Source organism: Phocoena phocoena, chromosome 15 (assembly GCF_963924675.1).
Source record: "Phocoena phocoena chromosome 15, mPhoPho1.1, whole genome shotgun sequence".
Lineage (NCBI taxonomy): Eukaryota > Metazoa > Chordata > Mammalia > Artiodactyla > Phocoenidae > Phocoena > Phocoena phocoena.
Window position 1 is genome coordinate 22,398,302 of NC_089233.1, and position 25,855 is coordinate 22,424,156.

At 44.6% G+C, this 25,855-nt stretch overlaps 1 protein-coding gene across 1 annotated transcript in view; it reads left to right on the plus strand.

Annotated features, from left to right (window-relative positions):
• The first annotated feature begins 922 nt into the window (after positions 1-922).
• Positions 923-25,855, plus strand: part of PDILT (protein disulfide isomerase like, testis expressed) — a 36,687-nt gene continuing 11,754 nt past the window's right edge. The window contains exons 1-4 of the mRNA XM_065893382.1: positions 923-1,124; positions 15,563-15,769; positions 22,002-22,135; positions 23,053-23,190. Of these exons, the coding sequence (XP_065749454.1) occupies positions 923-1,124; positions 15,563-15,769; positions 22,002-22,135; positions 23,053-23,190 (681 nt within the window). The remainder of the gene's footprint in view (positions 1,125-15,562; positions 15,770-22,001; positions 22,136-23,052; positions 23,191-25,855) is intronic.

Consider the following 25,855-nt stretch of genomic DNA (forward strand, 5'->3'; position numbering starts at 1 on the left):
ACATTCAAATATACATTCATATGGGCATTTTCAACATCAGTAAAGATTCATTCCAAACTGTTAAGAGTCACTTTCTCAGGGGTGGTGTTATGGGAGAAATTTTTATTTTTTACTTAACTTTTTTTATTGTATTGCTTGGAACTTTTACAAGTGTGCATTATGGTGATTACTTTTTTTTTTTTCGGTATGCGGGCCTCCCACCGTTGTGGCCTCTCCCGTTGCGGAGCACAGGCTCCGGACGCACAGGCTCAGCGGCCACGGCTCACGGGCCCAGCCGCTCCGCGGCATGTGGGATCTTCCCGGACCGGGGCACGAACCCATATCCCCTGCCTTGGCAGGCAGACTCTCAACCACTGCGCCACCAGGGAAGCCCCTATGGTGATTAGTTTTAAAAGAAATATTTACACTTGAGAAAATTTGCTCAAAAATCAAATGGGGTACACTGTCAAGTAGTGAGCTGCCCATCAAAAGAGGTATTCAAGCAGGAGCTGGAGGAGCATGAAGCAGAGGCTGTGATAGGGATTGGACCAGTCATCTCTGAGACCCAGAGGCTCACCCTGGGATTCTGGACTGGGTTTCATATCCGAAAAATTCTCACCTAGTGTCCGGGGAGCCAGTGGGCTTGAGTGGCTGGCATGTGATTTGGCTTTCTGCTGCTGCAAGTGGGACCGTGCTCCTCTGAACTAACCCTGCGCCATTTCCGTGGGTCCTGAGGTTACCCTAACGCTTTGCCTCTCCTTTGCCAGCTTGCTTTGCTGAGCTGTGGGCACCGCTGGGGGGGCAGTGGAACATGCTCAGGCCATGTTCTCCACATCAGGACTGACCTGGCAGGGAAGGAGATGGAGAGGGAGTGATGACATGGGGCCCCACCACCTGTGTTGATAAAGGTTCTTGTTCTTGTTCCTGCCCCTGCAGGACAGCAATGGAGCTGCTCTGGATGTTTCTGCTGCTAGTGGCCTCTTGTGTTGGAACTGTCCAGGGCTCACCAGAGGTGGACGTCAAGGAAGCCAGCATCAACGTGTCCCAGCCCTTGCACATCCTGGTGGAGAAAAACCTGATGGTGCTAACACCTGCCGGCCTGACCCAGATGCTGAATGAGACCCGCTTCTTGATGGTGCTCTTCCGTGAGTGTCCCTCACTCCTGGGCAGTGGGTGATGGGTGGGCTGAGACCTGCCCCCTTTCTCCTGGCAGCGAGAGGAGTTTTATTTATTTATTTATTTTACGTTTGGCTGCACTAGGTCTTCGTTGCTGTGCGCGGACTTTAGTTGCGGCAAGCAGGGTTACTCTTCGTTGCGGTGCGCGGGCTTCTCGTTGTGGTGGCTTCTCTTGTTGCAGAGCATGGGCTCTAGGCACGCGGGCTTCAGTCATTGTGGCACGTGGACTCAGTAGTAGTGGCTCGGGGGCTCTAGAGCACAGGCTCAGTAGTTGTGGCGCATGGGCTTAGTTGCTCCATGGCAGGTGGGATCTTCCCGGACCAGGGCTTGAACCCGTGTCCCCTGCACTGGCAAGCGGATTCTTAACCACGGTGCCACCAGGGAAGTCCCCAGAGGAGTTTTAAATATTGCTAAACACATGAGAACTCGTTTTAATAATAATTTTAAAAATAATGTATATAATGTCATCCTTAATCTACAGATGAGAATACTGAGGTCCAGGGAAATTAAGCAATTTGCAAGATACTACGTTGCCACTCTTGTCTTGATTTGTATCTGGCTCCTCTGTCCCACTGAAGGCAAGAAGCCAGGATTTACCCTCAGGTGTCTTTACCATTCTGAACCTCAGTTTTCTCCTCTGTAAAATGGGCGTGAACATAAGGGCCACACTGGATGATTGTGAAGACTAAATAAGATCGCGTGTTAAGTTGCTGGGACACAGTTATGGGCACGCTCTTGAGAAAGATTTTTAGATCATCACCTTTACTGTCTGAAGTTTGCATGCCCACGTTTATTCTTTAGGTTTTGCATCAGCCCGCATTTTGACAGAGAGAACAGACTTCTTTTTCCTGAGGCGTTGGCACAGACCTGTCTGTGCCTTGGGACAGAGTAGAAGGGGTTTTCCTAACAGTCACATAGTGAGCACTTACTGTGGGCCAGGCACTGTCCTTATAGCCCAGTAAATGTCATATCATCCTCACAATGACCCAGTATGGTGCCACTATTTGTCTCCCTATTTTGGGACATTTCACAATTGAAATTGAATTTACATCTGCTCTTGAAAAAACAAAAGTTCTGGAAGCACTGGCTTACATTCCTGCAATGTGACAGTTGGCTGGAGCTGAATAACGATTTCCCGTTTTGATCAGAAAACATACTTGTCAGTTTACCACATCCCTATCCAGCCAATCCCACACAGTCACACCCCTGCCTCACCCCTCTAGTATCTGAGTTTGTGTCCCCTGCCTGAAATTCAGGCCTCCCAGCTCCTTCCTCAATCTTTGTCTCTTCTCATTTGATACATTCTCTCCGAGTGATGCCCCTTCAGTGGGGGAGTCGGGTAAGTGACAGTATCAGCAGCTCAGTTACCATGGATCCCAGTGCTTCCTCAGCTGGCCTGTGCAGCTACTTCATAGCAACATAGAACAAAAACATTCTTTTTGTGCCCATAACCTTGGTAGTTCACAGAAGGGAAAATCTAATTGGGTCATTTTGCCTCCATCCGATGTGGAGCATGGCTGTTGTGTAAAGTTCCATCAAAATAGTTCCAAGCCTCTGACTTCCATCCAGCTCAGGCTGTTAATGGTTTGTTTCCTTCAAAGTGTCAGGATGCATGCCTAATTTTACTTCAAGCCCATGGAGCAAGACCTAGGAGAGATCCAGTTTGGGCCATTTTCTTTACATGAGCCTGTGAGCAGGCCATGATTTCCACTTTGCTGAACTACTCCTCCAGCTGGTTCCCTGCATCCCTCCTCCACACCAAGACTTGGGCCACTACTCGAACATTTGTTTTATGATTCCTTTCTCAGAAGAATTGAGAACTCTGCAGCTGCTCTACCTGCTGTGGATTATGAGTTAATGGTTTGCACAGGTCAGACATCTAAGCCATCTTCTCTTTTTGGCTGCAGCCTTAAACCCTGAATCCTAGACCCTCAGTGGAGACATGGTCAGCACAGCACACATCGCGACACTCATTTACCCTTCCAGAATGGCACAGCAGGTCGCCAAGCCTGGATAACCTATCCTGTCCGTGTGAGAATGCAAGCTCTGCCCGTGACTACTCTGTTTATTTTTAATGAACTTATTTATTTGTTTTTATTTTTGGCTGTGTTGGGTTTTCGTTGCTGCGCGTGGGCTTTCTCTAGTTGCGGTGAGCGGGGGCTCCTCTTCATTGCGGGGCGTGGGCTTCTCTTGTTGTGGAGCAGGGCTCTAGGTGAGGGGCTTCAGTAGTTGTGGCTCGCAGGCTCTAGAGCGCAGGCTCAGTAGCTGTGGCACGTGGGCTTAGATGTTCCGTGGCATGTGTGATCTTCCCGGACCAGGGATCGAACCCATGTCTGCTGCATTGGCAGGCAGATTCTTAACCACTGTGCCACCAGGGAAGTCCTGACTACTGTGTTTTAATCAGGGCAGCAGGGCAAGTTCATGGCTCTTTGGGGTGTTAACTGTTGTCTTGTAACTTAGGGATTGGATTGACATCGAACCTGGGGCTACAAAGGAAGCTAATGCATTTTATATACTTTAATTGCACTTGATAACAACCAATTTTTGAATAGTTTAAATTTAAAGCCTTCCCATCAGCAGGTATTTCAAAGCGGTGAACACCAGCAGAGATGCTATCTAAAAGACCCTCAAACTCATTTCATTTGAATATTTGATGCCTTCAAATACACAGTTTAAATCAAAGTGAATTCTCAAAAGCTGGCAGACCCTTTAAAGTCACCTCTGGAAAAACGAATGACTTGGGGCAAGCATTATAAAAGCTTTTTTTCCAGGAGTAAATGGCTTTTTACAAATAGGTCTTTCCAATATCGTCTCCAGGGAAATACTGCCCTGGTAACTCTCAAACCCTTAGCTGCTGCCCACTTTCTCATCTCTCCAAGGACCCCAGGCTCAAGAGCCAACACCCAGGACGATCTTTGCTCTTGGATATCCCTCGCACATCTCAATGCCACGTGTGTCCAAAATAGACCTCAGCATCTTTGATTTGCTCCAACGGCAAGCTTCTTCTCACGTCCTGTGTCCTGTCTTGACTGACAGCACTGTTATCCACATAATGTCAAAGTCAGAAATCCAAGATCATTCTTAACTCCTTTGTACTCTCGTCTCTAATCGTCACCAGATCCTGTTGAAACCACTTCCTGAAGCCCTCCGCAATCACTATTTCTCCCCATCCCCCCGCCACGGCCTTAGTTCTGGCCTCACCATTCCCACCATGAACCACTGCAGCATCTTCTAGATGGTCTCCCTTCCCTCTCCAGTGCCATCTCTACAGTGTACGCCGAGAAATTTTGTTTTCTAAAATGCAAATCTGATTGGGTCACTCCCTGATTAAAAACCCCCAAAGATTCTCTAAGTCCCCAAACTCCTTAACACAGCTAAAATGTCCTCTGCTCGATCTAACCGGGCCTCCTTCTCCACTCCACTTGAACTCTGTGCTCTACACTCTGAGTGTGGCCACCAGGTAGGTCACACTGGCATCGGCCTCCTGGCCTTTACACTTGCAGTTCCCTCCACCTGCAGTGTCCTTCCTGAACTTCTTCACCTGGATTGTGAGGTTTAAGTTCATGGAATTGCTCTGTCAAGAGGCTGTGTCCACCTTACTCCCACCTAGGCCCTCCCACGCTCACTCAGCCCTCTGCACACTCCTTTTCATAGCATTTACCACACTGTATTGAAAATGCTTTATATTTTTTTTTTGCGGTACGCGGGCCTCTCACTGCCGTGGCCTCTCCCGTTGCGGAGCACAGGCTCCGGGCGCACAGACTCAGCGGCCGTGGCTCACGGGCCCAGCCGCTCCGCGGCACGCAGGATCCTCCTGGACCGGGGCACGAACCCGTGTCCCCTGCGTCGGCAGGCGGACTCCCAACCACTGCGCCACCAGGGAAGCCCTGAAAATGCTTTTAAACGTGTGAGCTGCACTGGGCACAGGGGTCAAATCTTATTCATCTCTTGATTGCTACCATCTGGGATTGTGCTTGGAGCATGGCAGGCCTGAGGAGATGCTGAGTGAATAACAGCTTTCCTTTGGCCCCCAGTGTTCCCCATGAATGAGACAGGAGAAAAGGGGAGGCTACGTTTAGCAGAGAGAGGTCAAAATGAGACTTAACAAGAGCTGTTTCTGGGTTCATTAATGAGTAATTAGAAATCATCCGTAAAGCAGAGGTGGCAAGATTGTGCCCTGGGAGCAGGTTAGATGATGATGTAGATGGTGAATGAGAATGATAATGAGGACCACAGCGGTGATGATGGGGACGACCATTTACTGAGACCTGTATTCCAGGCACAGGGCTTGGTCTCATTGTCCCTGTCTTACATTTCAGAGCAGGTCTAACACTCAACCCATCTTAAACTGTGCTGATAACTGAGGCACTCATTCACTCATTAAACATTTATTACATACTTATTACATACCAGATATATTCTAGGCACTGAGTGGTGAACAAAGCAGACAGACATCCTTGCTTTATGGAACTTTTATCCCAGAGAGGGGAGACTCAAGATAAACTGGTAAAGAAGTAAAAAAGGTAGCATATCTTCAGGGTAAAAGTACTATGGAGAAAAAGCAGAACTCTTAGGGAGTGCAAGGAGTGGGTGGACGTGGGGCTGTGGTTGTGTACAGGGTGGCCAGGGAAGGCTTTCCTGAGAAGGCGACAACTGAACAAAGACCTGAAGGCAGTAAAGCAGCAACCTGAGGAGAGCATTTCAGGCAGAGGGAGTAGCAAGTGCAAAGGCCCTGAGGTGGGAATCTGCAGGGTGGCTAAGCTGAGTTGTTGAAAAGTAGTGGGAAATAAGATCAGAAGAGTGAGGAGCAGGGTCTTTAGGGGCTTGTAGGTCACTGTAATGGTCAGAGAAACTTGTTGGCTGGCCCTTGAGGAACTAGAAGGGGTTGGAGACCACCCTGAAGTCCTTATCACTTGTGAGCACATCTGTACACTATAAATCACCCTATGGAATGGAGAGAGGGTTATTCTCAGAATCCTTTTCCATGCTTGATCTCGAACTTGTTCTAAAGTGGGGTTTCTCGTCCTCAGCACTATTGATATTTTGGCTGGCTAATGCCCCCCTTTTTTGTTTTAACATCTTTATTGATGTATAATTGCTTTACAATGGTGTGTTAGTTTCTGCTGTATAACAAAGTGAATCAGCTATATGTATACATATATCCTCATATCCCCTGCCTCTTGCACCTCCCTCCCACCCTCCCTATCCCACCCCTCTAGGTGATCACAAAACACTGAGCTGATCTCCCTGAGCTATGCAGCTGCTTCCCACTAGCTATCTATTTTACATTTGGTAGTGCATATATGTCAATGCTACTCTCTCACTTCAACCCAGCTTACCCTTCCCCCTCCCTTTGTCCTTGAGTCCATTCTCTAAATCTGCGTCTTTATTCCTTTCCTGCCCCTAGGTTCATCAGAACCATTCATTTTTTTTTTTTTTTAGATTCCATATGTATGTGTTAGCATACGGTATTTGTTTTTCTCTTTCTGACTTACTTCACTCAGTATGACAGACTCTAGGTCCATCCACCTCACTACAAATAACTCACTTTCATTTCTTTTTATGGCTGAGTAATATTCCATTGTATATATGTGCCACATCTCCTTTATCCATTCATCTGTTGATGGACACTTAGGTTGCTTCCAGGTCTACTGTAAATAGTGCTGCAATGAACATTGTGGTACATGTCTCTTTTTGACTTATGGTTTTCTCAGGGTATATGCCCAGTAGTGGGATTGCTGGGTCGTATGGTAGTTCTATTTTTAGTTTTTTTAAGGAACCTCCATACTGTTCTCCATAGTGGCTGTATCAATTTACATTCCCATCAACAGTGCAAGAGGGTTCCCTTTTCTCCACACCCTCTCTAGCATTTATTGTTTGTAGATTTTTTGATGATGGCCATTCTGACCGGTATGAGGTGATACCTCATTGTGGTTTTGATTTGCATTTCTCTAATGATTAGTGATGTTGAGCATCCTTTCATGTGTTTGTTGACAATCTGTATGTCTTCTTTGGAGAAATGTCTATTTAGGTCTTCTGCCCATTTTTGGATTGGGTTGTTTGTTTTTTTTTATATTGAGCTGCATGAGCTGCTTGTATATTTTAGAGATTAATCCTTTGTCAGTTGCTTCATTTGCAAATATTTTCTCCCACTGTGAGGGTTGTCTTTTCGTCTTGTTTATGGTTTCCTTTGCTGTGCAAAAGCTTTTAAGTGTCATTAGGTCCCATTTGTTTATTTTGGTTTTTATTTCCATTTCTCTAGGAGGTGGGTCAAAAAGGATCTTGCTGTGATGTATGTCATAGAGTGTTCTGCCTATGTTTTCCTCTAAGAGTTTTATAGTGTCTGGCCTTACATTTAGGCCTTTAATCCATTTTGAGTTTATTTCTGTGTATGGTGTTAGGGAGTGTTCTAATTTCATTCTTTTATATGTAGCTGTCCTGTTTTCCCAGCACCACTTATTGAAGAGGCTGTCTTTTCTCCATTGTATATTCTTGCCTCCTTTGTCAAAGATAAGGTGACCATATGTGCGTGGGTTTATCTGTATAGGAATGCAAGAGATTTCTGAGTATTAATTTTGTATCCTGCTACTTTACCTAATTCACTGATTACCTCTAGTAGTTTTCTATAATCCTAAAATATCATCTTTAGGGTTCTCTATGTACAGTATCATGTCATCTGCAAACAGTGACAGTTTTACTTCTTCTTTTCTGATTTGGATCCCTTTTACTTCTTTTTCTTCTCTGATTGCCATGGCTAAAACTTCCAAAACTATGTTGAATAATAGTGGTGAGGGTGGGCAACCTTGTCTTGTTTCCCATCTTACAGGAAATGGTTTCAGTTTTTCACCATTGAGAACTGATGTTGGCTGTAGGTTTGTCATATATAACCTTTATTATGTTGAGGTAGGTTCCCTCTGTGCCTACTTTCTGGAGAGTTTTTATCATAAATGGGTGTTGAATTTTGTTGAAAGCTTTTTTTGCATCTATTGAGATGATCATAGGTTTTTTTTTAAAATTTTTATTTATTTATTTTTATATTTATTTTAGGCTGTGTTGGGTCTTCGTTTCTGTGCGAGGGCTTTCTCTAGTTGTGGCAAGTGGGGGCTGCTCTTCATCGTGGTGCACGGGCCTCTCACTCTCGCGGCCTCTCTTGTTGTGGAGCACAGGCTCCAGATGCGCAGGCTCAGTAGTTGTGGCTCACGGGCCTAGTTGCTCTGTGGCATGTGGGATCTTCCCAGACCAGGGCTCAAACCCGTGTCCCCTGCATTGGCAGGCGGATTCTGAACCACTCTGCCACCAGGGAAGCCCCTGATCATAGGTTTTTATCCTTCGGTTTTTTAATATGGTGTATCTCATTGATTGATTAGCATATATTGAAGAATTCTTGCATTCATCACAGTTTCACTTTCAGTGCTTGTGACTGGTCTGTTCATATTTTCTATTTCTTCCTGGTTCAGTCTTGGAAGGTTGTACTTTTCTAAGAATTTGTCCATTTCTTCCAAGTTGTCCATTTTATTGGCATATAGTGGCTTGTTGTAATCTCTTATGATCCTTTGTATTTCTGCAGTGTCAGTTGTTACTTCTCCTTTTTAATTTCTAATTCTGTTGATCTGAGTCTTCTCCCTTTTTTTCTGGCTAATGGTTTATCAATTTTGTTTATCTTCTCAAAGAACCACCTTTTAGTTTTATTGATCTTTACTATTATTTTCTTCATTTCTTTTTCATTTCTTTCTGATGTGATCTTTATGATTTCTTTCCTTCTGCTAACTTTGGGGTTTTTTTTGTTTTTCTTTCTCTAATTGCTTTAGGTGTAAGGTTAGGCTGTTTATTTGAGATTTTTCTTGTTTCTTGAGGTAGGATTTTATTGCTATAAACTTCCCTCTTAGAACTGCTTTTGCTACATCCCATAGGTTTTGGGATGTTGTGTTTTCATTGTCATTTATTTATAGGTATTTTAAAATTTCTTCTTTGATTTCTTCAGTGATCTCTTGGTTATTTAGTAGCATATTGTTTAGCCTCTAAGTGTTTGTATTTTTTACAGTTTTTTCCCTGTAATTGATATCTAGTCTCACAGTGTTGTTGGAAAAGATACTTGATACGATTTCAATTTTCTTAAATTTACCGAGGCTTGATTTGTGACCCAAGGTATGATCTATCCTGGAGAATGTTCCATGAGCACTTGAGAAGAAAGTGTATTCTGTTGTTTTTGGATGGAATGTCCTATAAATATCAGTGAAGTCCATCTTGTTTAATGTATCATTTAAAGCTTGTGTTTCCTTATTTATTTTCATTTTGGATGATCTGTCCATTGGTGAAGGTGGGGTGTTAAAGACCCCTACGATTACTGTGTTACTGTCGATTTCCCCTTTTATGGCTCTTAGCATTTGCCTTATGTATTGAGGTGCTCCTATGTTGGGTGCATAAATATTTACAATTGTTATATCTTCTTCTTGGATTGATCCCTTGATCATTATGTAGTGTCCTTCTTTGTCTCTTCTAATAGTCTTTATTTTAAAGTCTATTTTGTCTGATATGAGTATCGCTACTCCAGCTTTCTTTTGATTTCCATTTGCGTGGAATATCTTTTTCCATCCCCTCACTTTCAGTCTGTATGTGTCCCTAGGTCTGAAGTGGGTCTCTTCCAGACAGCATGTATATGGGTCTTGTTTTTATAGCCATTCAGCTAGTCTGTGTCTTTTGGTTGGAGCATTTAATTCATTTACATTTAAGGTAATTATTGATATGTATGTTCCTATCACCATTTTCTTAATTATTTTTGGGTTTTTTTTTTTTGTAGGTCTTTTCTTTCTCTTGTGTTTCCTACCTAGAGAAGTTTCTTTAGCATTTGTTGTAAAGCTGGTTTGGTGGTGCTGAATTCTCCTAACTTTTGATGTCTGTAAAGATTTTAATTTCTCCGTTGAATCTGAATGAGATCCTTGCTGGGTAGAGTAATCTTGGTTGTAGGTCTTTCCCTTTCATCACTTTAAATATGTCCTGCCACTCCCTTTTGGCTTGAAGAGTTTCTGCTGAAAGATCAGCTGTTAACCTTATGGTGATTCCCTTGTATGTTGTTACTTTTCCCTTGCTGCTTTTAATAGTTTTTCTTTGTATTTAATTTTTGATAGTTTGATTAATATATGTCTTTGTGTGTTTCTCCTTGGATTTATCCTGTATGGGACTCTCTGTGCTTCCTGGACTTGATTGACTATTTCCTTTCCCATGTTAGGGAAATTTTCAACTATAATCTCTTCAAATATTTTCTCAGACCCTTTCTTTTTCTCTTCTTCTTCTGGGACCCCTATAATTCGAATGTTGGTGCGTTTAATGTTGTCCCCAAGGTCTCTGAGACTGTCATCAATTCTTTTCATTCTTTTCTCTTTATTCTACTGTGTGGCAGTTATTTCCACTATTTTGTCTTCCAGGTCACTTATCTGTTCTTCTGCCTCAGTTTTTCTGCTATTGATCCCTTCTAGAGAATTTTTAATTTCATTATTGTGTTGTTCATCATTGTTCGTTTGCTCTTTAGTTCTTCTAGGTCCTTGTTAAACGTTTCTTGTATTTTCTCCATTCTATTTCCAGGATTTTGGATCATCTTTACTGTTGTTACTCTGAATTCTTTTTCAGGTAGATGGCCTATTTCCTCTTCATTTGTCTCGTCTGGTGGGTTTTTACCTTGCTCCTTCATCTGCTGCATGTTTCTTTGTCTTCTCGTTTTGTTTAACTTACTGTGTTTGGGATCTCCTTCTCACAGGCTGCAAGTTCATAGTTCCCATTGTTTTTGGTGTGTGCCCCCAGTGGGTGAGGTTGGTTCAGTGGCTTGTGTAGGCTTCCTGGTGGAGGGGACTTGTGCCTGTGTTCTGGTGGCTGGGGTGAGATCTTGTCCTTCTGGTGGGCAGGGCGACACCTGGTGGTGTGTTTTGGGGTGTCTGTGAACTTAGTATGACTTTAGGCAGCTCTCTGCTAATGGGTGGGGTTGTGTTCCTGTCTTGCTAGTTGTTTGTCATGGGGCGTCCAGCACTGGAGCTTGCTGGCTGTTGGGTGGAGCTGGGTCTTAGTGTTAAGACAGAGATCTCTGGCAGAGCTCTCGCTGATTGATATTACATGAGGCTGTGAGGTCTCTGGTGGCCCAATGTCCTGGACTTGGCTCTCCCACCTCAGAGGCTCAGGCTTGACACCCGGCCGGAGCACCAAGACCCTGCCTGGCTGGCTAATTCTTTGCTGTATGTGCGTGTGTGTGTGTGTATGTGTGTGTGTGATGTGAGGAGGGTGTCCCTGCACTGTAGGGTATTTAGTAGCATCCCTTGCCTTCACTCACTAGATGCCAGTAGCATTCCAGATGTGACAACAAGTAAGGTCTCCAGATATGGCCAAATATGCCCTGTTGAGAACCACAGTCTAAAGAAATGCAGACTCCAGCTCCCTGTGCTGGGAGCTAATCTCCAGTCCCTATACTCACAGCTCCCCCATCCATCAGTCCCTACCCTGACCCACATTGGCTGCTCAGAAAAGGGAGACTGGGGTTATCTACTAAAGACCCAGGCAAACATTGATCTAGGTCCATTAGCCATTAACACATTTACACACCAAGCAGACAGTCAGAGAGCCACTGACAACTCTAATGCGACCCTGGGTCCCATTTGTTTACCCCAAAACCCACGGGAGAGCCACACAATAGGCCTCAGCCTTGTGTTGGATGACTTGGTGCTGGTCACCATTGTCTTCCTTCCCCCAGAACCAGAAGATCTGCTGAAGATCCTGATATCTCCATAGGACTCTCCCTCCCCAGAGAGCATCTGGTCAGAGCAAGACCAAAGATTTCCCCCATGTCATCATAATAGTTAATGTTTATTGGGCACTTCTGTGCCAGAGCTTTGCTTACCTTGTCTTACTATGTAGGCTCATTCTAAGGTATGGGAGCTATTACTACCCCCATTCTATAGATGAGGAAACTGAAGTGCAGAGATGTTTAAAAAACAACTTGCCTGGACCATTGGTGCTGTAAGCCACCATAACTGTCTCTGTTTTATGAGACAACCTAAGGAATTCATGTTAATTGAGTACCCACTATATGCCAGAAGATGAACCTTAGGTGGAGTTAGAACCTGAGGAGGGCTATACCTACAGGAGCTCTCAGCCTCCCAGCGAAAGGCTCCCTGCCTGTCCACTGTCCACTGGGCACTGCTTTGCCCAGGTTCCAATGAATGTACAGCTGAATTGTGTCTCCATGCCTCATGAGACAGGCACCAAGACCTGAGGGGCGTATGCATCCATTTCACCTTTACACACTCAGGATTCAAGGCTCCAAAGCCCTAAAGGCAAATTTTAAAAAGACAGAAACTAGTAAATAGGACTGTAAATTATAAAGAGTGGATTTGGCTCTCCAGAGTCTATCTGCTTTGATGAGAACCACTCAGAGCAGGGGAGATGGGAAACCCACCCCTCCAGGAAACAAGGAACATTTTTCAGACCAGCTTACCTATAAGGTCAGTCAGAGCATGGATCTTGGAGTCAGTCAGCCATGGAGCTGAACTCCGCCCAATGCTTACTAGCTATGAAACCTCTGGGCTTCTCTTTCCTTGTCTAACATTCCTCACCTGTAACAGCAGATGACTCATAGGGTTGTTCTGAGGATTCACCAAAATAATGCGTGTAACACTTAGCAAAGCACTTGGCATAGTAAGTGTTCAATAAACGTTGTTATCTTGTTATCATTACTACCATCATCATCCTTCTGGTTGCTCAGGTCAAAATGTCAGAGGCATCCTTGATTTCTTTCATTTACACTCCACCTCCAATCCGTCAGTAAATCCTGTCAACTCTTCCAAGATCCCTCTAGGCTCTGACCATTTCTCACCGCTCGCCTGGTTCAAGCCATTCTCTCTCACCTGGATTATTACAGTGGCTCCAGCTAGTCTCCTTTTTCCTCTTTGGTCTAATCTCCGTATAACATTCAGAACAATCCAGTAAAAGAGTAAGTCATCACATCTAACTCTGCTCCAAACCCTCCAGTAATTTCCACAACCCTCGGAGGAAAGGCCAAAGTTTATTCAGTGGTCTACACGGCCTGTGTCACCTGACCTCACCCCAGCTCACTCTGTTCCAGACCCAATGGATTTCTTGTCATCCCTCAAACACGTTGCACGTGCTCCCACCTCAGGGCCTTTGCACGTATGGCTCCTTTGTCTGGAACTCTCTCCCTCCTGTAAGCAAGCACACAGCTTGCTCCCTTATCTTCTTCAGTCTTTATTAAAACGTTCCTTCTCAGTGAGGCCTCCTTTTGCCTCTCTACTTAAATTCCATTCCCCTGACACTCCCAACTTCCACCTCTGCTTCTTTTTTCTCCATAGCACTTAGCATCTAACATAGAATATAGTCTGCTTCTTTATTTTGTTTATTTTCTGCCTTCTCCAATGAGAGCAGTGATTTTTATCCATCTGTTTGTTGTTAAGTCCCCAATACCTAAAACATTTCCTGGCACATGCAAGATTCTAAAAAAGATTTGTGAGATGAATGAGTGAATGGATCCCATTACTGTTACTATCAGGTCCCATCCATCCAGCTCTCAGATCCCAGCTGTCACAACCTCTTTCTCTCACTTCCATTTTGGACACTGAAGACCACTGGGCTGTGTGTGGAACCTCAAAAACTCCACTGTTTAGACAAGTGTTTCTCTTGCCCCAAGCTCGTACCCTTAGAAACTCTGATTTGGATGCTGTGTCAATTAGCAGCCCTGAGCCAGGCACTGCCGAATCCACGAGGGAGGCAGAGGAGAAGCCTGCAGGCCGGACTGGCTGGTGACAGGCCAGCACCTGCTGGTGGTGATTGATGGGGGTATCGAAGGCGATGATGGTGACAAAGCAGGCAGTGGAAAGGCATCGATCTACAAGAGAGGCAAAAATTCCCACTTCCTGTCCATTGATTGGGAGTTTAATGAAAACGATCATTCACTTTCGGGTTCCATCACTGGAGCAGGTGTGCTGACTGGCAATAGGGCGTGTGCCAGCTGTCCCAGGCCTAGCCTTCTGGGTTTTGCTTTACAAAAGCCCTCTCTGTTGGACTTGGAACTTGCCCACAGCATTGGAAGTGATTTGCACTTTTTCCAAATGCTCCAGATGGACAAGGGAGTTTGAAAAAGATAAACTGTTCTGGCTTGAAAGGGAATTAATGACCCCCTGCCCTGGCTCGGCCCACCTGCTGCAGACGCCAGTCGGTGAGGGACCAGCGAGGGGCCTGCAGTTTCATAGTCCTCTCAGGAGGAAGGGAGGCAAAACTGCCTGCCTTTTAGCACCGCGCCCCCCCCCCCCCCCCCCCCATTTAGGCCAGGAAGACCTCTCCTGCTGCTGGGATCACATGTCAGGTCCCTGAGGCTCTTTCCAGAAAAGGGCTCCTCACTCCAAATGCCACCCCACTGCCCAGCAATGATAGTGTCAGGTCTCTTCAACACCCCAGACCAAGGGGATGGGCTGAGTGCGTAGGAGATCATCATAACCTCCCTCCATCCTTACCCTTCCCACATCTGGCCTTCTTTCCATTACATGCAGATACAGGGCAACTGGAGGGGCCCAAATTGGCCTGTTAGGTCCAGGAATTTCCACTAGATGGCCCTCTCTCTCTCTCTCTCTCTCTCTCTCTCTCTCTCTCTCTCTCTCTCTCTCTCTCTCTCCCTCTCCCCCATCTCTGTCTCCCCTCTTCTCCCTCCCTCCCTCCCTCATTCCCTCCCTCTCTCTCTCTTTCTCTCCCCCTCACTATAATTTCTGATAGAAATTTTACAATCATAATGGTGCTAGTAAGAATGCATTACGTACTGACCAAGTTCTAGGCATTGTGCTAAGGGTTGGACATGCCCAGTGGAGGTTAGAGAGCAAGCACTCCGGAGCCAGAGCGAGTGGGTCCCATCCTGCTATACCTCCTGCTGCCATGGGGCCTTGGGCAAGTAGGTGTCATTTCAATTGTGCAACAGTTTCCTCATCTATAACACTGAGATAATAATAGCAGTACCTATCCCATAGGGTACTAGGAGGATTAAATGGCTTAATCCATGTAAAATTCTTAGAAAGTAATAAGCACAATGCAACTGATTGTAAAATAAATCTTTTGACAACTTCACAAGGTAGTCACTATTTCCCCACTTTATCTATGAGGAAATTGGAGCTTCAGGAGATTAAGTTGCCCAAGGTTGTATTGTTTCCAGTGTTACCGAACCCAAAGAAACCTGATGTGTGTCTCCCAAACTGAACAATTTCCTGAACCATGTGTCTCACATCTTGTCACATTTCTGAATCTACCCACTAGCAGTGGGGCACCAGAAAAGCCCCGGAGCTAAGGAGGCCAGACAAAACCTCCTCCTTGGGAGACAGGGATGCAGGAAAAGCTCTAGTGAGTTCTGTCTTCATACTGCCTCTTTCAGACAACCCATCCTCAGAGCAATCCAGGAACTTAGCTGAGGAGCTGGGCAAAGCCGTGGAGATCATGGGCAAAGGCAAGAACGGGATTGGCTTTGGCAAAGTGGACATCACGGTTGAGAAGGAACTTCAGAAGGAGTTTGATGTCAAGAAGGCCCCAGAGTTGAAGCTGTTTTTTGAGGGCAATAGATCGGAGCCCATCAGCTGCAAAGGTAATGGTACTTCTGTGTCAATCAAGGTAACGCTAACTATGGAAACACAAACATCTGCATTTCAGTGGCTTAGCAGAATTACAAGTTTATTTCTTGCTTGCACGGAGCCCAGTTAGCAGCCAGAGGGTGGAGATGAGGGAACTCTGTTCCCCACAGTCTTTCAAGGACCCAGGTCCCTTCCAGCCTGTGACGTTGTCCTCCCCTAGGACCCCCGAGCTTCCTGCCCTTCCCTCTGTATCTGGCCAGCTATTGGTGCCGAGAGGCAAAGGGGCGCCACCAGTGGTGTCCGTGGCCCAGGCTTGGAGATGGCGAATATCGCTCCACCCAACAGAAAGGCTGGGAAATATGGCCCTGCTCTATGTCTATAAGGAAATAAAAGATTTCGGTGGACATGTAGCCGCCTCCACCACAGCTTGCATCTCAGCTGGTGGGCTCTGGAGGCACCATGAGGTGGGATAGGTATGCACATGGTTTATAAACTATAGAGACCAGAGACTGAGTTCCCCACTCACCTATCTCCCCACTCCCACCGCACTCTTCCACTTTAGAATGATTTTGACAGGGTCCCAGGCCGAGGAAGAACTGGTTTCTCGAAACGGAGACTAGGAGTTGCTAGAACAAGACGGGTTTGAGACAGAGTGACTACCAAACCCTTCCACTTCTATCATCCTCCATTTAGTTAACTCATTCGTCTACTTATTCTACACCCTTTTATTTAGAACCTACCGTGTGTCATATCCTGATGTTGTGGAAATTTGAAGAATTTTGTGCTTCAGTGTGACACATAGCAGGTCCTAAGTTTAAAGAGTGTTAAATATATGGTTGCATAAACGTATGCACAGTGGATGGATAGATGGATGGAGGGAATAAGACTGATGAACACAGAAGTGCCCAGCACAGCCCTTACTATGTTAGTAGAATGTTCCCATTGTGTGTGTTGAATGATTGAATCTCAGAACACTGAGTTTGTATTTTTCAGGGCCTGGCGTTTAGCAGGTTTGCAATAAGCCTGTTTGAGAGTTGTTACAAGAACCAAAGGGACAGGGGGGAGAGGGCCACCGTGTGTAGGAGCTGCAGGATGCCTTGCAGTTCTCAGAATGGACACAAAGCGGGTGTGAGACACACAGGCCAGACTTGCTGAAGAGCCAGCCTCAGGGCAGGTTGCATAAAAGACTTGGAGCCTTGAGGCTCCCAGCTGGTTTGTATGAGTCTGGTGTGTGCAAGGAGAAGAGAAAGAGATGGGGAGAGTGGGCAGGAGTGAGAGAAGGGACAAAAACTGCTGCTTCCTATGCACCGAATGAGAACCCTCAATGGCCAGCCACTGACCTTAAGCGAGGAGCCCTTTGTGATGTGTTGGTTTGGGGGAGGGCTGTGAAGAAACCAGAAGCCCCAAGTTACTTTGTCAAAGTCCATATCTCCTCATGGAGTGGCTCAGGCTCTGGGGTGCCTTCGCCTCCTGAAGGACAGGTGAGGTCCAACTCCACTTAGAGGTAACAAGGTGACAGCATAGTGACTTCCAGACTGTCTGAGCTCCCTTTGTGCTGGGAGCCAGGCCTGGAACCTCCTCTGCCGTTCAGGAAGCTTCACTATCACCTCCTCCAGGAAGTCTCCCCTGACTGCCTGGGTCGGGGTGCCTGCACCGTTTCTGTGGTCCCACAGCACCTGTGCTTCCCCCTCAAAGATCTCATCTCACAGAATTGTATCTCTTCCTCACTGTCTACTCAACTGACAGCACAGGGCAGAGGCCAATCTCACCTCATTTCCTGGGGTCTCCTAAAAGGCTGCCAGAGCTGGTGGACACCTCAGCTTCAAATCCTCACTACATACCTGAGGAACAATCACTTCCTCCTGTTGAATTCTGATTTTCTCATCTGTAAAGTAGGGATGGTAAAGGCATCTACCTCCAAGGGTTCCTAGGAAGAAAGAATGAGTCTGCACATGTCTGAAGCATTTACTGTGTTCCAGGCACTGTTCTAGTCCCTTCTCAGATGTCATAACACAGTATAGGAGGTGCTTTTACAGATGGGGAAACTGAGGTGCAGAGAGTGGAATAACTCTCAAGGCTCCCCAGCTAAGTAGCAGTGGGATCCACAAATATTTTCTCTAAAAGACCAGAAAGTAAATATTTTAGGCCTGACAAACCAATCTCTGTTGAAACTATTTAACTCTGCTGATGCCGTGAGAAAGGAGCCATACACAAACAAATGGGCAAGGCTGTGTTCGTATAAAACTTTATTTATAAAATTAGTTGGCAGATCAGATTTGGTCCATGGGCTACAGTTGACTGATCCCTGCTGTACACCGTGCTGTCCTCTAAGTAAGCGGCAGATGTGGTTATTATCATCCTCAAACTATTAGTTTCCTGACCCTAGTCTAGTGCCTAGAACACTTAGGTTTTTAATGCATATGTTGAGTTTGAACGGGGTGGAATTGCAAGGGCCCCACAATTAAGAAGCCAGCCCATATTTGTACTGGGCTTGACCATCTCCTTCTTCCTCAGTATTACCCCCAACCATGGAAAGAGGCAGTGGGATGCCGGGATGGAGCCAGAGCCCAGAGTTTAGGATGAGCACTAGCTGTGAGAACTTGAAGCAGCCTGTATTTCTCACTTCCTGAAAAGAATGACTAATGCCAGTTCTGCCACTTGACAGGGCTTCCCTGAGCTAAGGGAGCGGCGGTACTTTACTGGCCTCTTGCACTGTGACTTTTACGAAAACTTCCCTCAGAGGCAGGTGGGGTTTAGTCGTTGTTGTTTCAAGTCCAGGTTCTCCTCTGGTCTCCAAGGACTGATGGTGGGAGACTTGACCTTGGCCATCTCCCTGGAGGGAGGGGGACTCAGGCTGCCTCCAGGCCTTCAATTAATGCTGCATTCACAGCTTGTGCCTGGAAATATGCAATGGAGCTCTGGCCCCAGTCAATCATCGACACGGCATACATACCTCGGTTGTCGCTGTGTCCTCAGGCTCAGAGCCGAGCACCAGGAGAGGGACCTGCCTAGTGGGGACAGTGCCCAATTGGCAGGAACTCAGAAACAAGCTGTTTGCCAAGTTCAGAGCTATCTCGGTCCTATGGGGCCCAGAAGGGCAAACGGAGCTCATCCATCCCAGAGAAGAGGGTCCAAGATCAAGTTCCCTCAAACCGAGTTATCTAATGATTCATTCACCTCATCCATTCATCCCATAATTATTTCCTGAGCACGTACTGTGAGCCAGGCACTACAGGATGTAGGGGAGGAAAATGTTTCCTTTCTTCCCTTCTAAGTTCTTTGGCTGGTCTAATAATTAAATTGACATAAGAAAGAGTAAAAGAAGAAAAACAAATTTAATTTCATATGTACAGGAATCCCAAAGATATGAGGCTCAAAAAAGTGACCAGAACAGGCAGCTTTTATACCTTTTAGACAAAGAAACAATAAAGTTGTGAAGAATTGACAAGGCAAAGGTGTTTGGGCTTGGGGTAGCAAATTAGTGAGGAAGTAACAAGGTTTTTTAATATAACCTTCTTGACCTTAAATCCCTATGTCTGGTGATAAGGATGTAGTCTACCATCCTGGTATAGGGAGGGTACCTCTACATGGGAGATTTATTTCCTGCTTTCGAAGGGATAAAGGAGGGTCAGACATCCTTCTTGCACAGGCTATTTCTCAAGTAACTTTAATTCAAAATAATATGCCAAAGTAGTAGAATTTGAGGTGGCATATTCTGTTCCCGCTCAGGAGTTACTGAGAAAGTTAGGAAAAAATCATAGCTTCAGAAACAGACTCAATGAAGAAAATACAACAGGTCATAAAATAGAGAATGATTGAGGGGAGAGTAAGAAAAGACCAAATTGAGAATTAAATAAGCAGGGTGAGATGTCCTTGAGAGCTGAGAGGAAAGGACAGCCCAGGCAGAGGGACTGGTGGATGCCAAGCCCAGTGTGCTGGATGATAAGGATATGGTTGGAGTGTGGACAGAGGGAGAGAGTAGCACAAAGGGAAATCAGAGCAGTGGTTCTGAGGACCTGAAATTCAAACCCATTTGGAAGGGTTTTATTCACGTTTTTTTGGTATTTTCAGAATTTCTAAACCAATTCCTTTCAGGACACTTAAGACATAACTTTTTCAGGCAAAGCCTGTAAGAGAAAGAGTTTGCTTTCATGATATGTGCCTCCTTCTTCCTAAAAGATGGCTTGGACGACTGTGAAAATAGAAACTCAGCCTTGGGGCTGGTGTCCAGGAGGAGGGATTGACTGCAGTGGGTGGAGAGCCATGGTCTGAGGGTGGCATGAAGCCTCCCCCACACCCTCTGTCCCTTGAGACCACCACATGGTCCTCTTATGAACTTTTAGAGGCCCGATCCACTGTGGCTTTTTAAATGGTCTAATCTGTATCTACTAAAGCTGGACACAGCGTCCCCATGACCAGAAATTCTTCTCCTGGGCATGTACCCAACAGAAGTGCATACAATGTGCCCCTGGAGACATGCACAAGAATTAATTCTTAATAGCCCCGAACTATAAACAAACCAAATGCCCATTAACAGGGAATGGGTAAATAAGTTGTGGAATATTCACACAATGGAATGCTACACAGCAGTGGGAACGAATCTACAGGTGCAACATGGAGGAATCTCACACGTATAGTGAAGCCCGATCCTAAACACATACTGCATGACTCAATATAAAGTTCAAGAGCAGGTTAGAAGTTAGGATAATGGTTACATCTAGGTGAGGGTTGGGTAGTGGCTGGGAGGGGGCACCGTGGAGATTTCTGAGGGGCTGATAACGTTCTTTTTCTTTATCTGGGTGATATTTATACATGTGTGTTCATCTTATGAAAATTCATCAAACTATACATTATAATTTGTATACCTTTATGCATGTAAACATACTGCATCATAAATTTTTAAAAGGCCTAATGTTCTTAGGAAAAGTAAGCAAACACACTGAAAATAGTGTCCTTTCCAGTCGATTTAGCAACTCAGTGTGCATTCCTCAAGCCCCAGGCAGCAATTTGTCCTGCCACAGGGCCTTTGCACAGGCTGTTTTCTCCGCCTTTCCTTTTCTAGTTGCTTCCTGTTAACGCCTATGTGTCCTTCAGTTTTCAGCTCATAAGTGATTTCCTCCAGGAAGCTCTCCTTGACTTCACAGTCTAGGTCGTGTATCTTTTATATAGGTTCATAGAACTTTGCTTTTGAATACTTACTTTGGGTGTGATTTTACCCTTGTTTGTGCAGTTATTTGATAGTTGTCCTCCTCAACAGAATGAGAGCTGCATAGTCTTGTTTCTGCTCACCATTTTATCCCCAGGACCAAGCACAGCATTCAGTAACGTAATAGGCACCCAATGCATATTTATCAAACGAATGAACGAGTGAAGGAGTGAAGAATAAAGGCCTTTGTATTGGCCTTTTTGGCCAACCCAATATGTTGTCCAAAGCTACTCACAACAAACATTGCTTTAGCTCATTAACTCATTTTAAATGATCCTTTCTATAGCAGGCCTTGACAGAAAATAATATTTTACATTACCTGCCACCATATGAAACTGATGATCCTAGCAAACACAAGTCCATTTGTAGCCTTGAGTACATTCTGGCACACCATTATGTCTCCCCAGATATGGTAGATGTGTCCCGATTTTAGATGCCTTTTGTGTGCTTGGCACTTCCCATATGATAGCTGAGAAATGAAAGTCAGGGTATATGACCTCAGTGGACATCTAGGTCTCAGCTAAGGAACTGGAGACACAAGGAGATAATGGAATTCTCCCAAGGGTGCAGAGCTAGCTGGCCTTTTTATTTACATTTTAAAACTTTATGTTTTTAAAAAAATAAATCCATCTTCCTGTCACTTTGAAGGGTGAATAAGAAAACACAGCTGGGCATGCTTCCTCCCGGGTTTGATTCCCAGTTTCACTAGCAGAGTGGCCAATGGCAAAGTTGAACCTCAATTTCCTCATCTGCAAGATTGGGAGAATATGTATCCCATAGGGTTACTGTGGGGATGTAAGACATGCAAAATGCTCAGCCCAGTGCCCGGTCCTTCGTAAGTGCTCAGTCAAGTTTAGCTGCTTGTTAATGTTCACGTTTTGGGGCTCAGGTGGGGAGGAGAGGAGAAACTGACCTTGGACTTCAAGGGGTGGGAATCCAAGACGAGAGGTTTCTACTCATTTAACTTGGGGAAGACAGGACTTGCTCCAGTTCAAGAGGAAACTTCTGTGGGATCCATTTAATTGTATGTCTCTCTCCAGGAGTGGTTGAATCTACTGCCTTGGTTGTTTGGTTGAGAAGACAAATTAGCCAGAAAGCATTTTTGTTCTCTGACACCAGTGAGATAGCAGAGTTTGTGAATTCTAGGCCCTTGGTCATCATCGGCTTCTTCCAGGTACTGCATTCAAGAGGTGGGAGGTGGCTTCTCAACTGATGGGGAGTCCTGTGTCTGAGAGGGTGGGTAGGGTGAGGAGAGGTCTCCCATTTAGGTTAATTCCATGCCCATTCTTCCTTTTTCAATGAACTGGTTTTCTTGGGGGAACTGCAGGATAAAAAATAAAGAAGAAACGGAAGCTGAAATGGTAAGAGAAGCTAACTACAAAGGTGGACAGTAATGGGAAGGGAGGAGAGGAGATTGACATATATTGAAGTGGTTTTGATAGTATAACTGATCTTTTTTGGGGTTCATTTAGAATATCACTGAATGATAAATGATTTGCAAATTGCTCTTGCTTTTGGAGAATGAGTTTCTTATACATCTTAACTCATTTCCTATAACTTTGATGACTCCTCCCCTTCTCTGAGTAGAAGTCAGAACTTTGGGATTATATTTATACAAGGGGAGAGTTTGTACCTTTTTCTCTCCCATCCTACATTTTGACATCGTTTTTGGCCCCAATTTTCTTTCAAGCTAAAGAAGAAGGCTGAAACTACAACCATATCATGATATCAAGTTCATATTTGGTACCACATGTGGTCAAATCAATGGCCTCTTCTGAAAGCAATTAAGGAATAAATGTTAAAAAGTCTTAACACCTGTGTTAGAACAGCCTTCACTCTAATGCTTGGGAAAGGTCAAGTTTATCAATTCTCTCCATTCATCTCTGTGGATTTGCCTATTTTGGGCTTAGTCATAGCCATAGAAGTATTCTGGGTATGAACCATCCATGAAAGTGGATTTAGGTGGCCCAGCAAAACCACAGAACTTGGAAAGGTGAAGAGATGAATTAGTCACTATTTTCACCCTGTCCTTAAAAAATCCAGGCATTTTGCTTCCTACCAAAGCCTCATCAGACATCTCTCCCCAAACAGGATTTAGAGGAAGAAGTAGCAGAGTTGTTCTATGATGTGATCAAAGACTTCCCAGAACTAACGTTTGGAGTGATTTTGATTAGAAATGCCATTGGGCGTTTCCACGTCACCCTTGACAGTGTTCTGGTGTTCAAAAAGGTAGGACTTTGGTCTTATTGCTAGTGAGGGGGCTCTAGTTCAAAATAATGAACTATGTGTGTATGTATGGGCTTTGGGTATAAATTCTGGTTCTGCACTTGTGAACTAAGGGGCATTGGACTAGTCAGTTTCTGGGAAATCAGAGTCTCCCGTTGTCTCTCTGGCCTTTCTAGCCATTTTCCATTGGGAGTTCCTCCTTTCCTTAACCAGTAAATGACATTAATTAAGGCTCAGTCTTCTGCCTCGAGTTTTCCTCTGGTCCATCTCCCTTTCCCCATCACCCATGATGTACAAATCTCCACCTCCAGCCAGACTTCTCTAATCTCCAGACCTTTATATCCATCACTAGATGTCTCAACATGGCCATGCCTAAAGTCATAATCTACCCTCCAGATCCTCTTCTAGTGTTTTTTCTCTCTTAATGAATGGTGTCACCATCTCTCCCAGCTCCTCTGTAAGCAAAGCCAGAACACCTAGGCATCATTCTAACACCTCCCTCAAAACCAATCCATCAGCCCAATCCCATTGATTTCTAAATCCAAAATATCCTGTGAATCTATCCATTTCTTTCTACTGCTACCATCCTAGATCAAGTGACCATTCATATTCCATAGCCTAATACAACATACATCCAACTGGTCCACCACATTTTATCTTGTCCTCTAAAGAAAAATCTTTCCGAAATTAAAATCTGATGGTCGCTTTCCTCCTTCCAACTGAAAGCCCTTTAACTGATTCCTATAATTTTTAGGATAAAGATAAGTCCCTGATGAGGCCCACGAAGCCTCCCACAGTCTAACCTCTATTACAAACCTTCCTCCTCTTTCCCTCTGGGATCTAGATCTGAGCTGTCCAATATGGCAGCCACTACTCACATGTGACTGTTTACATTAAAATTAAATTAGAATTTTAGTTCTTCAATCAAGCTAGCTATTAGCGGGTGGATTGTGGCTACTGTATTCAATAGCATTAATTTACAGAGCATTTCCATCATCACAGAAAACTCTATTGAACGGTGTTACTCTAGACACTGTGGTCTGGTTCCTGGAACATGCATTACTCCCTCCCCACGCAAAGCTAAATCCTTACAATAACCACATTGCTTATAGACATGGCTCAGAGAGGTTAGGTTACTTGCCTAAGGCCACACAGGAAGTAGGTGGAGTGATATCCAGATGCTGGTTGACTCTCAGAGAGAAGTCTTCTCATAGAAAAGACTGTGAGCCATTGTGTTTTACTTAGGCCCATGGAAGTCATTGAAAGATTCTAAGTTGGAGAATAAAATAAGCTGATTTGTGCTTTGAATGAACATAGAGTCCAGAAATAGATCCAAATGCATATGGAAATTCAGTATATGATAAAGATGATATTTTAGACCAGTAGGGAAATATATGCTAATATGCTAATATGCTAGTCATGTTATTCAACGACTAGCATTGGGTAGCCATTTGAAAAAAGAAAACTAAAGCTAAATCTATATATCACTCCTTCCACCAAATTAAATTCCAGATTGATCCCTGATTTAAAAACATAACAATAAAACTGTGGAAAGACCAGAAGATGCCATGGAAGAGTCTGCTTTCTAACCTTGGAGGGAGGGGGAAAGCCCCTTTATAAAGCATGACAGAAACCCCAGAAAGTATGAAAAGAAATATTGATAAATTTGGATCATACAAAAATTTTTAAATTCTGTAGAATAAACCCAATCACAAAATCAAAAACCAAATAGCAAACTCGGAAATGCATTTAGGAGAGATTTGGTCTCTGTTAATGGCTAAGAACATGGGCACTAGAGTCAGATTGCCTGGCTTGGAATCTTGGCTTTACCTCTTACTACCTTAGCAACCCTGGACAAGTCACTTCACTTCTCTGTGCCTCAATTTCCTCAACTGTGAAATGGGCAAAATAATAGTATATAGCACAATGAGATGTTATGAAGATTAAGTGAGTTAATACATATAACATATTTAGAACTGTGGCTGGTACAACGTGAGCTCTCCATAAGTCTAATTAGGATTATTAAACTATTGTTATGGCCAGGAAAGAGTATAGGCTTTATCCAGGGGACAACAGGGCCTATGAAGTGTTTAAGCAAGAGTTGCATTTTAACAACATTACGCTGGCTGAAGTGTGGGAGATAGATGGAAGGGAAGCAGCGAGAGAAATTGGAAGACCATTAGGAGACTTTTGCAGGAGTCCAAGGATTAGGTTTGGACTAGAGGGTGGGATTGGCATAGATGAAGAGAAGGAGATGGAGGAGAGAGAAATAAGGAGATAGCTGCTTCTTTCTCCTTCCCCCACAGACTTCGATCCTGGGCTACAGAGAATTATGTCATTTCCTGTGCTAATCCAGGTCCTTCTGAGAAGCAGTCATCAGGCAGGATTAATCATGCAAAAGATTAGGGGAAAGGCCTTTGAAGGAAAATAGAGAGGGAGCTGGGGGAAACTTATCAGACCATGATGTACCCATAGATCTGACCCTTTGGAAGGAAGGAAGGTGGGATGGAAGAGTCCTTGACTGCAGCGTACTTCTAAGAAAGTTCATCAAAGTCCCCTATAAGAGAAGCCCTGTATCTCCCAGAAATGGGCTTGCCTTAGTATCCCTGACAAATTCACCGGTTAGGAGCAGCGTGTGAGAAACTGCTCAGCAACAGCACTAATACGT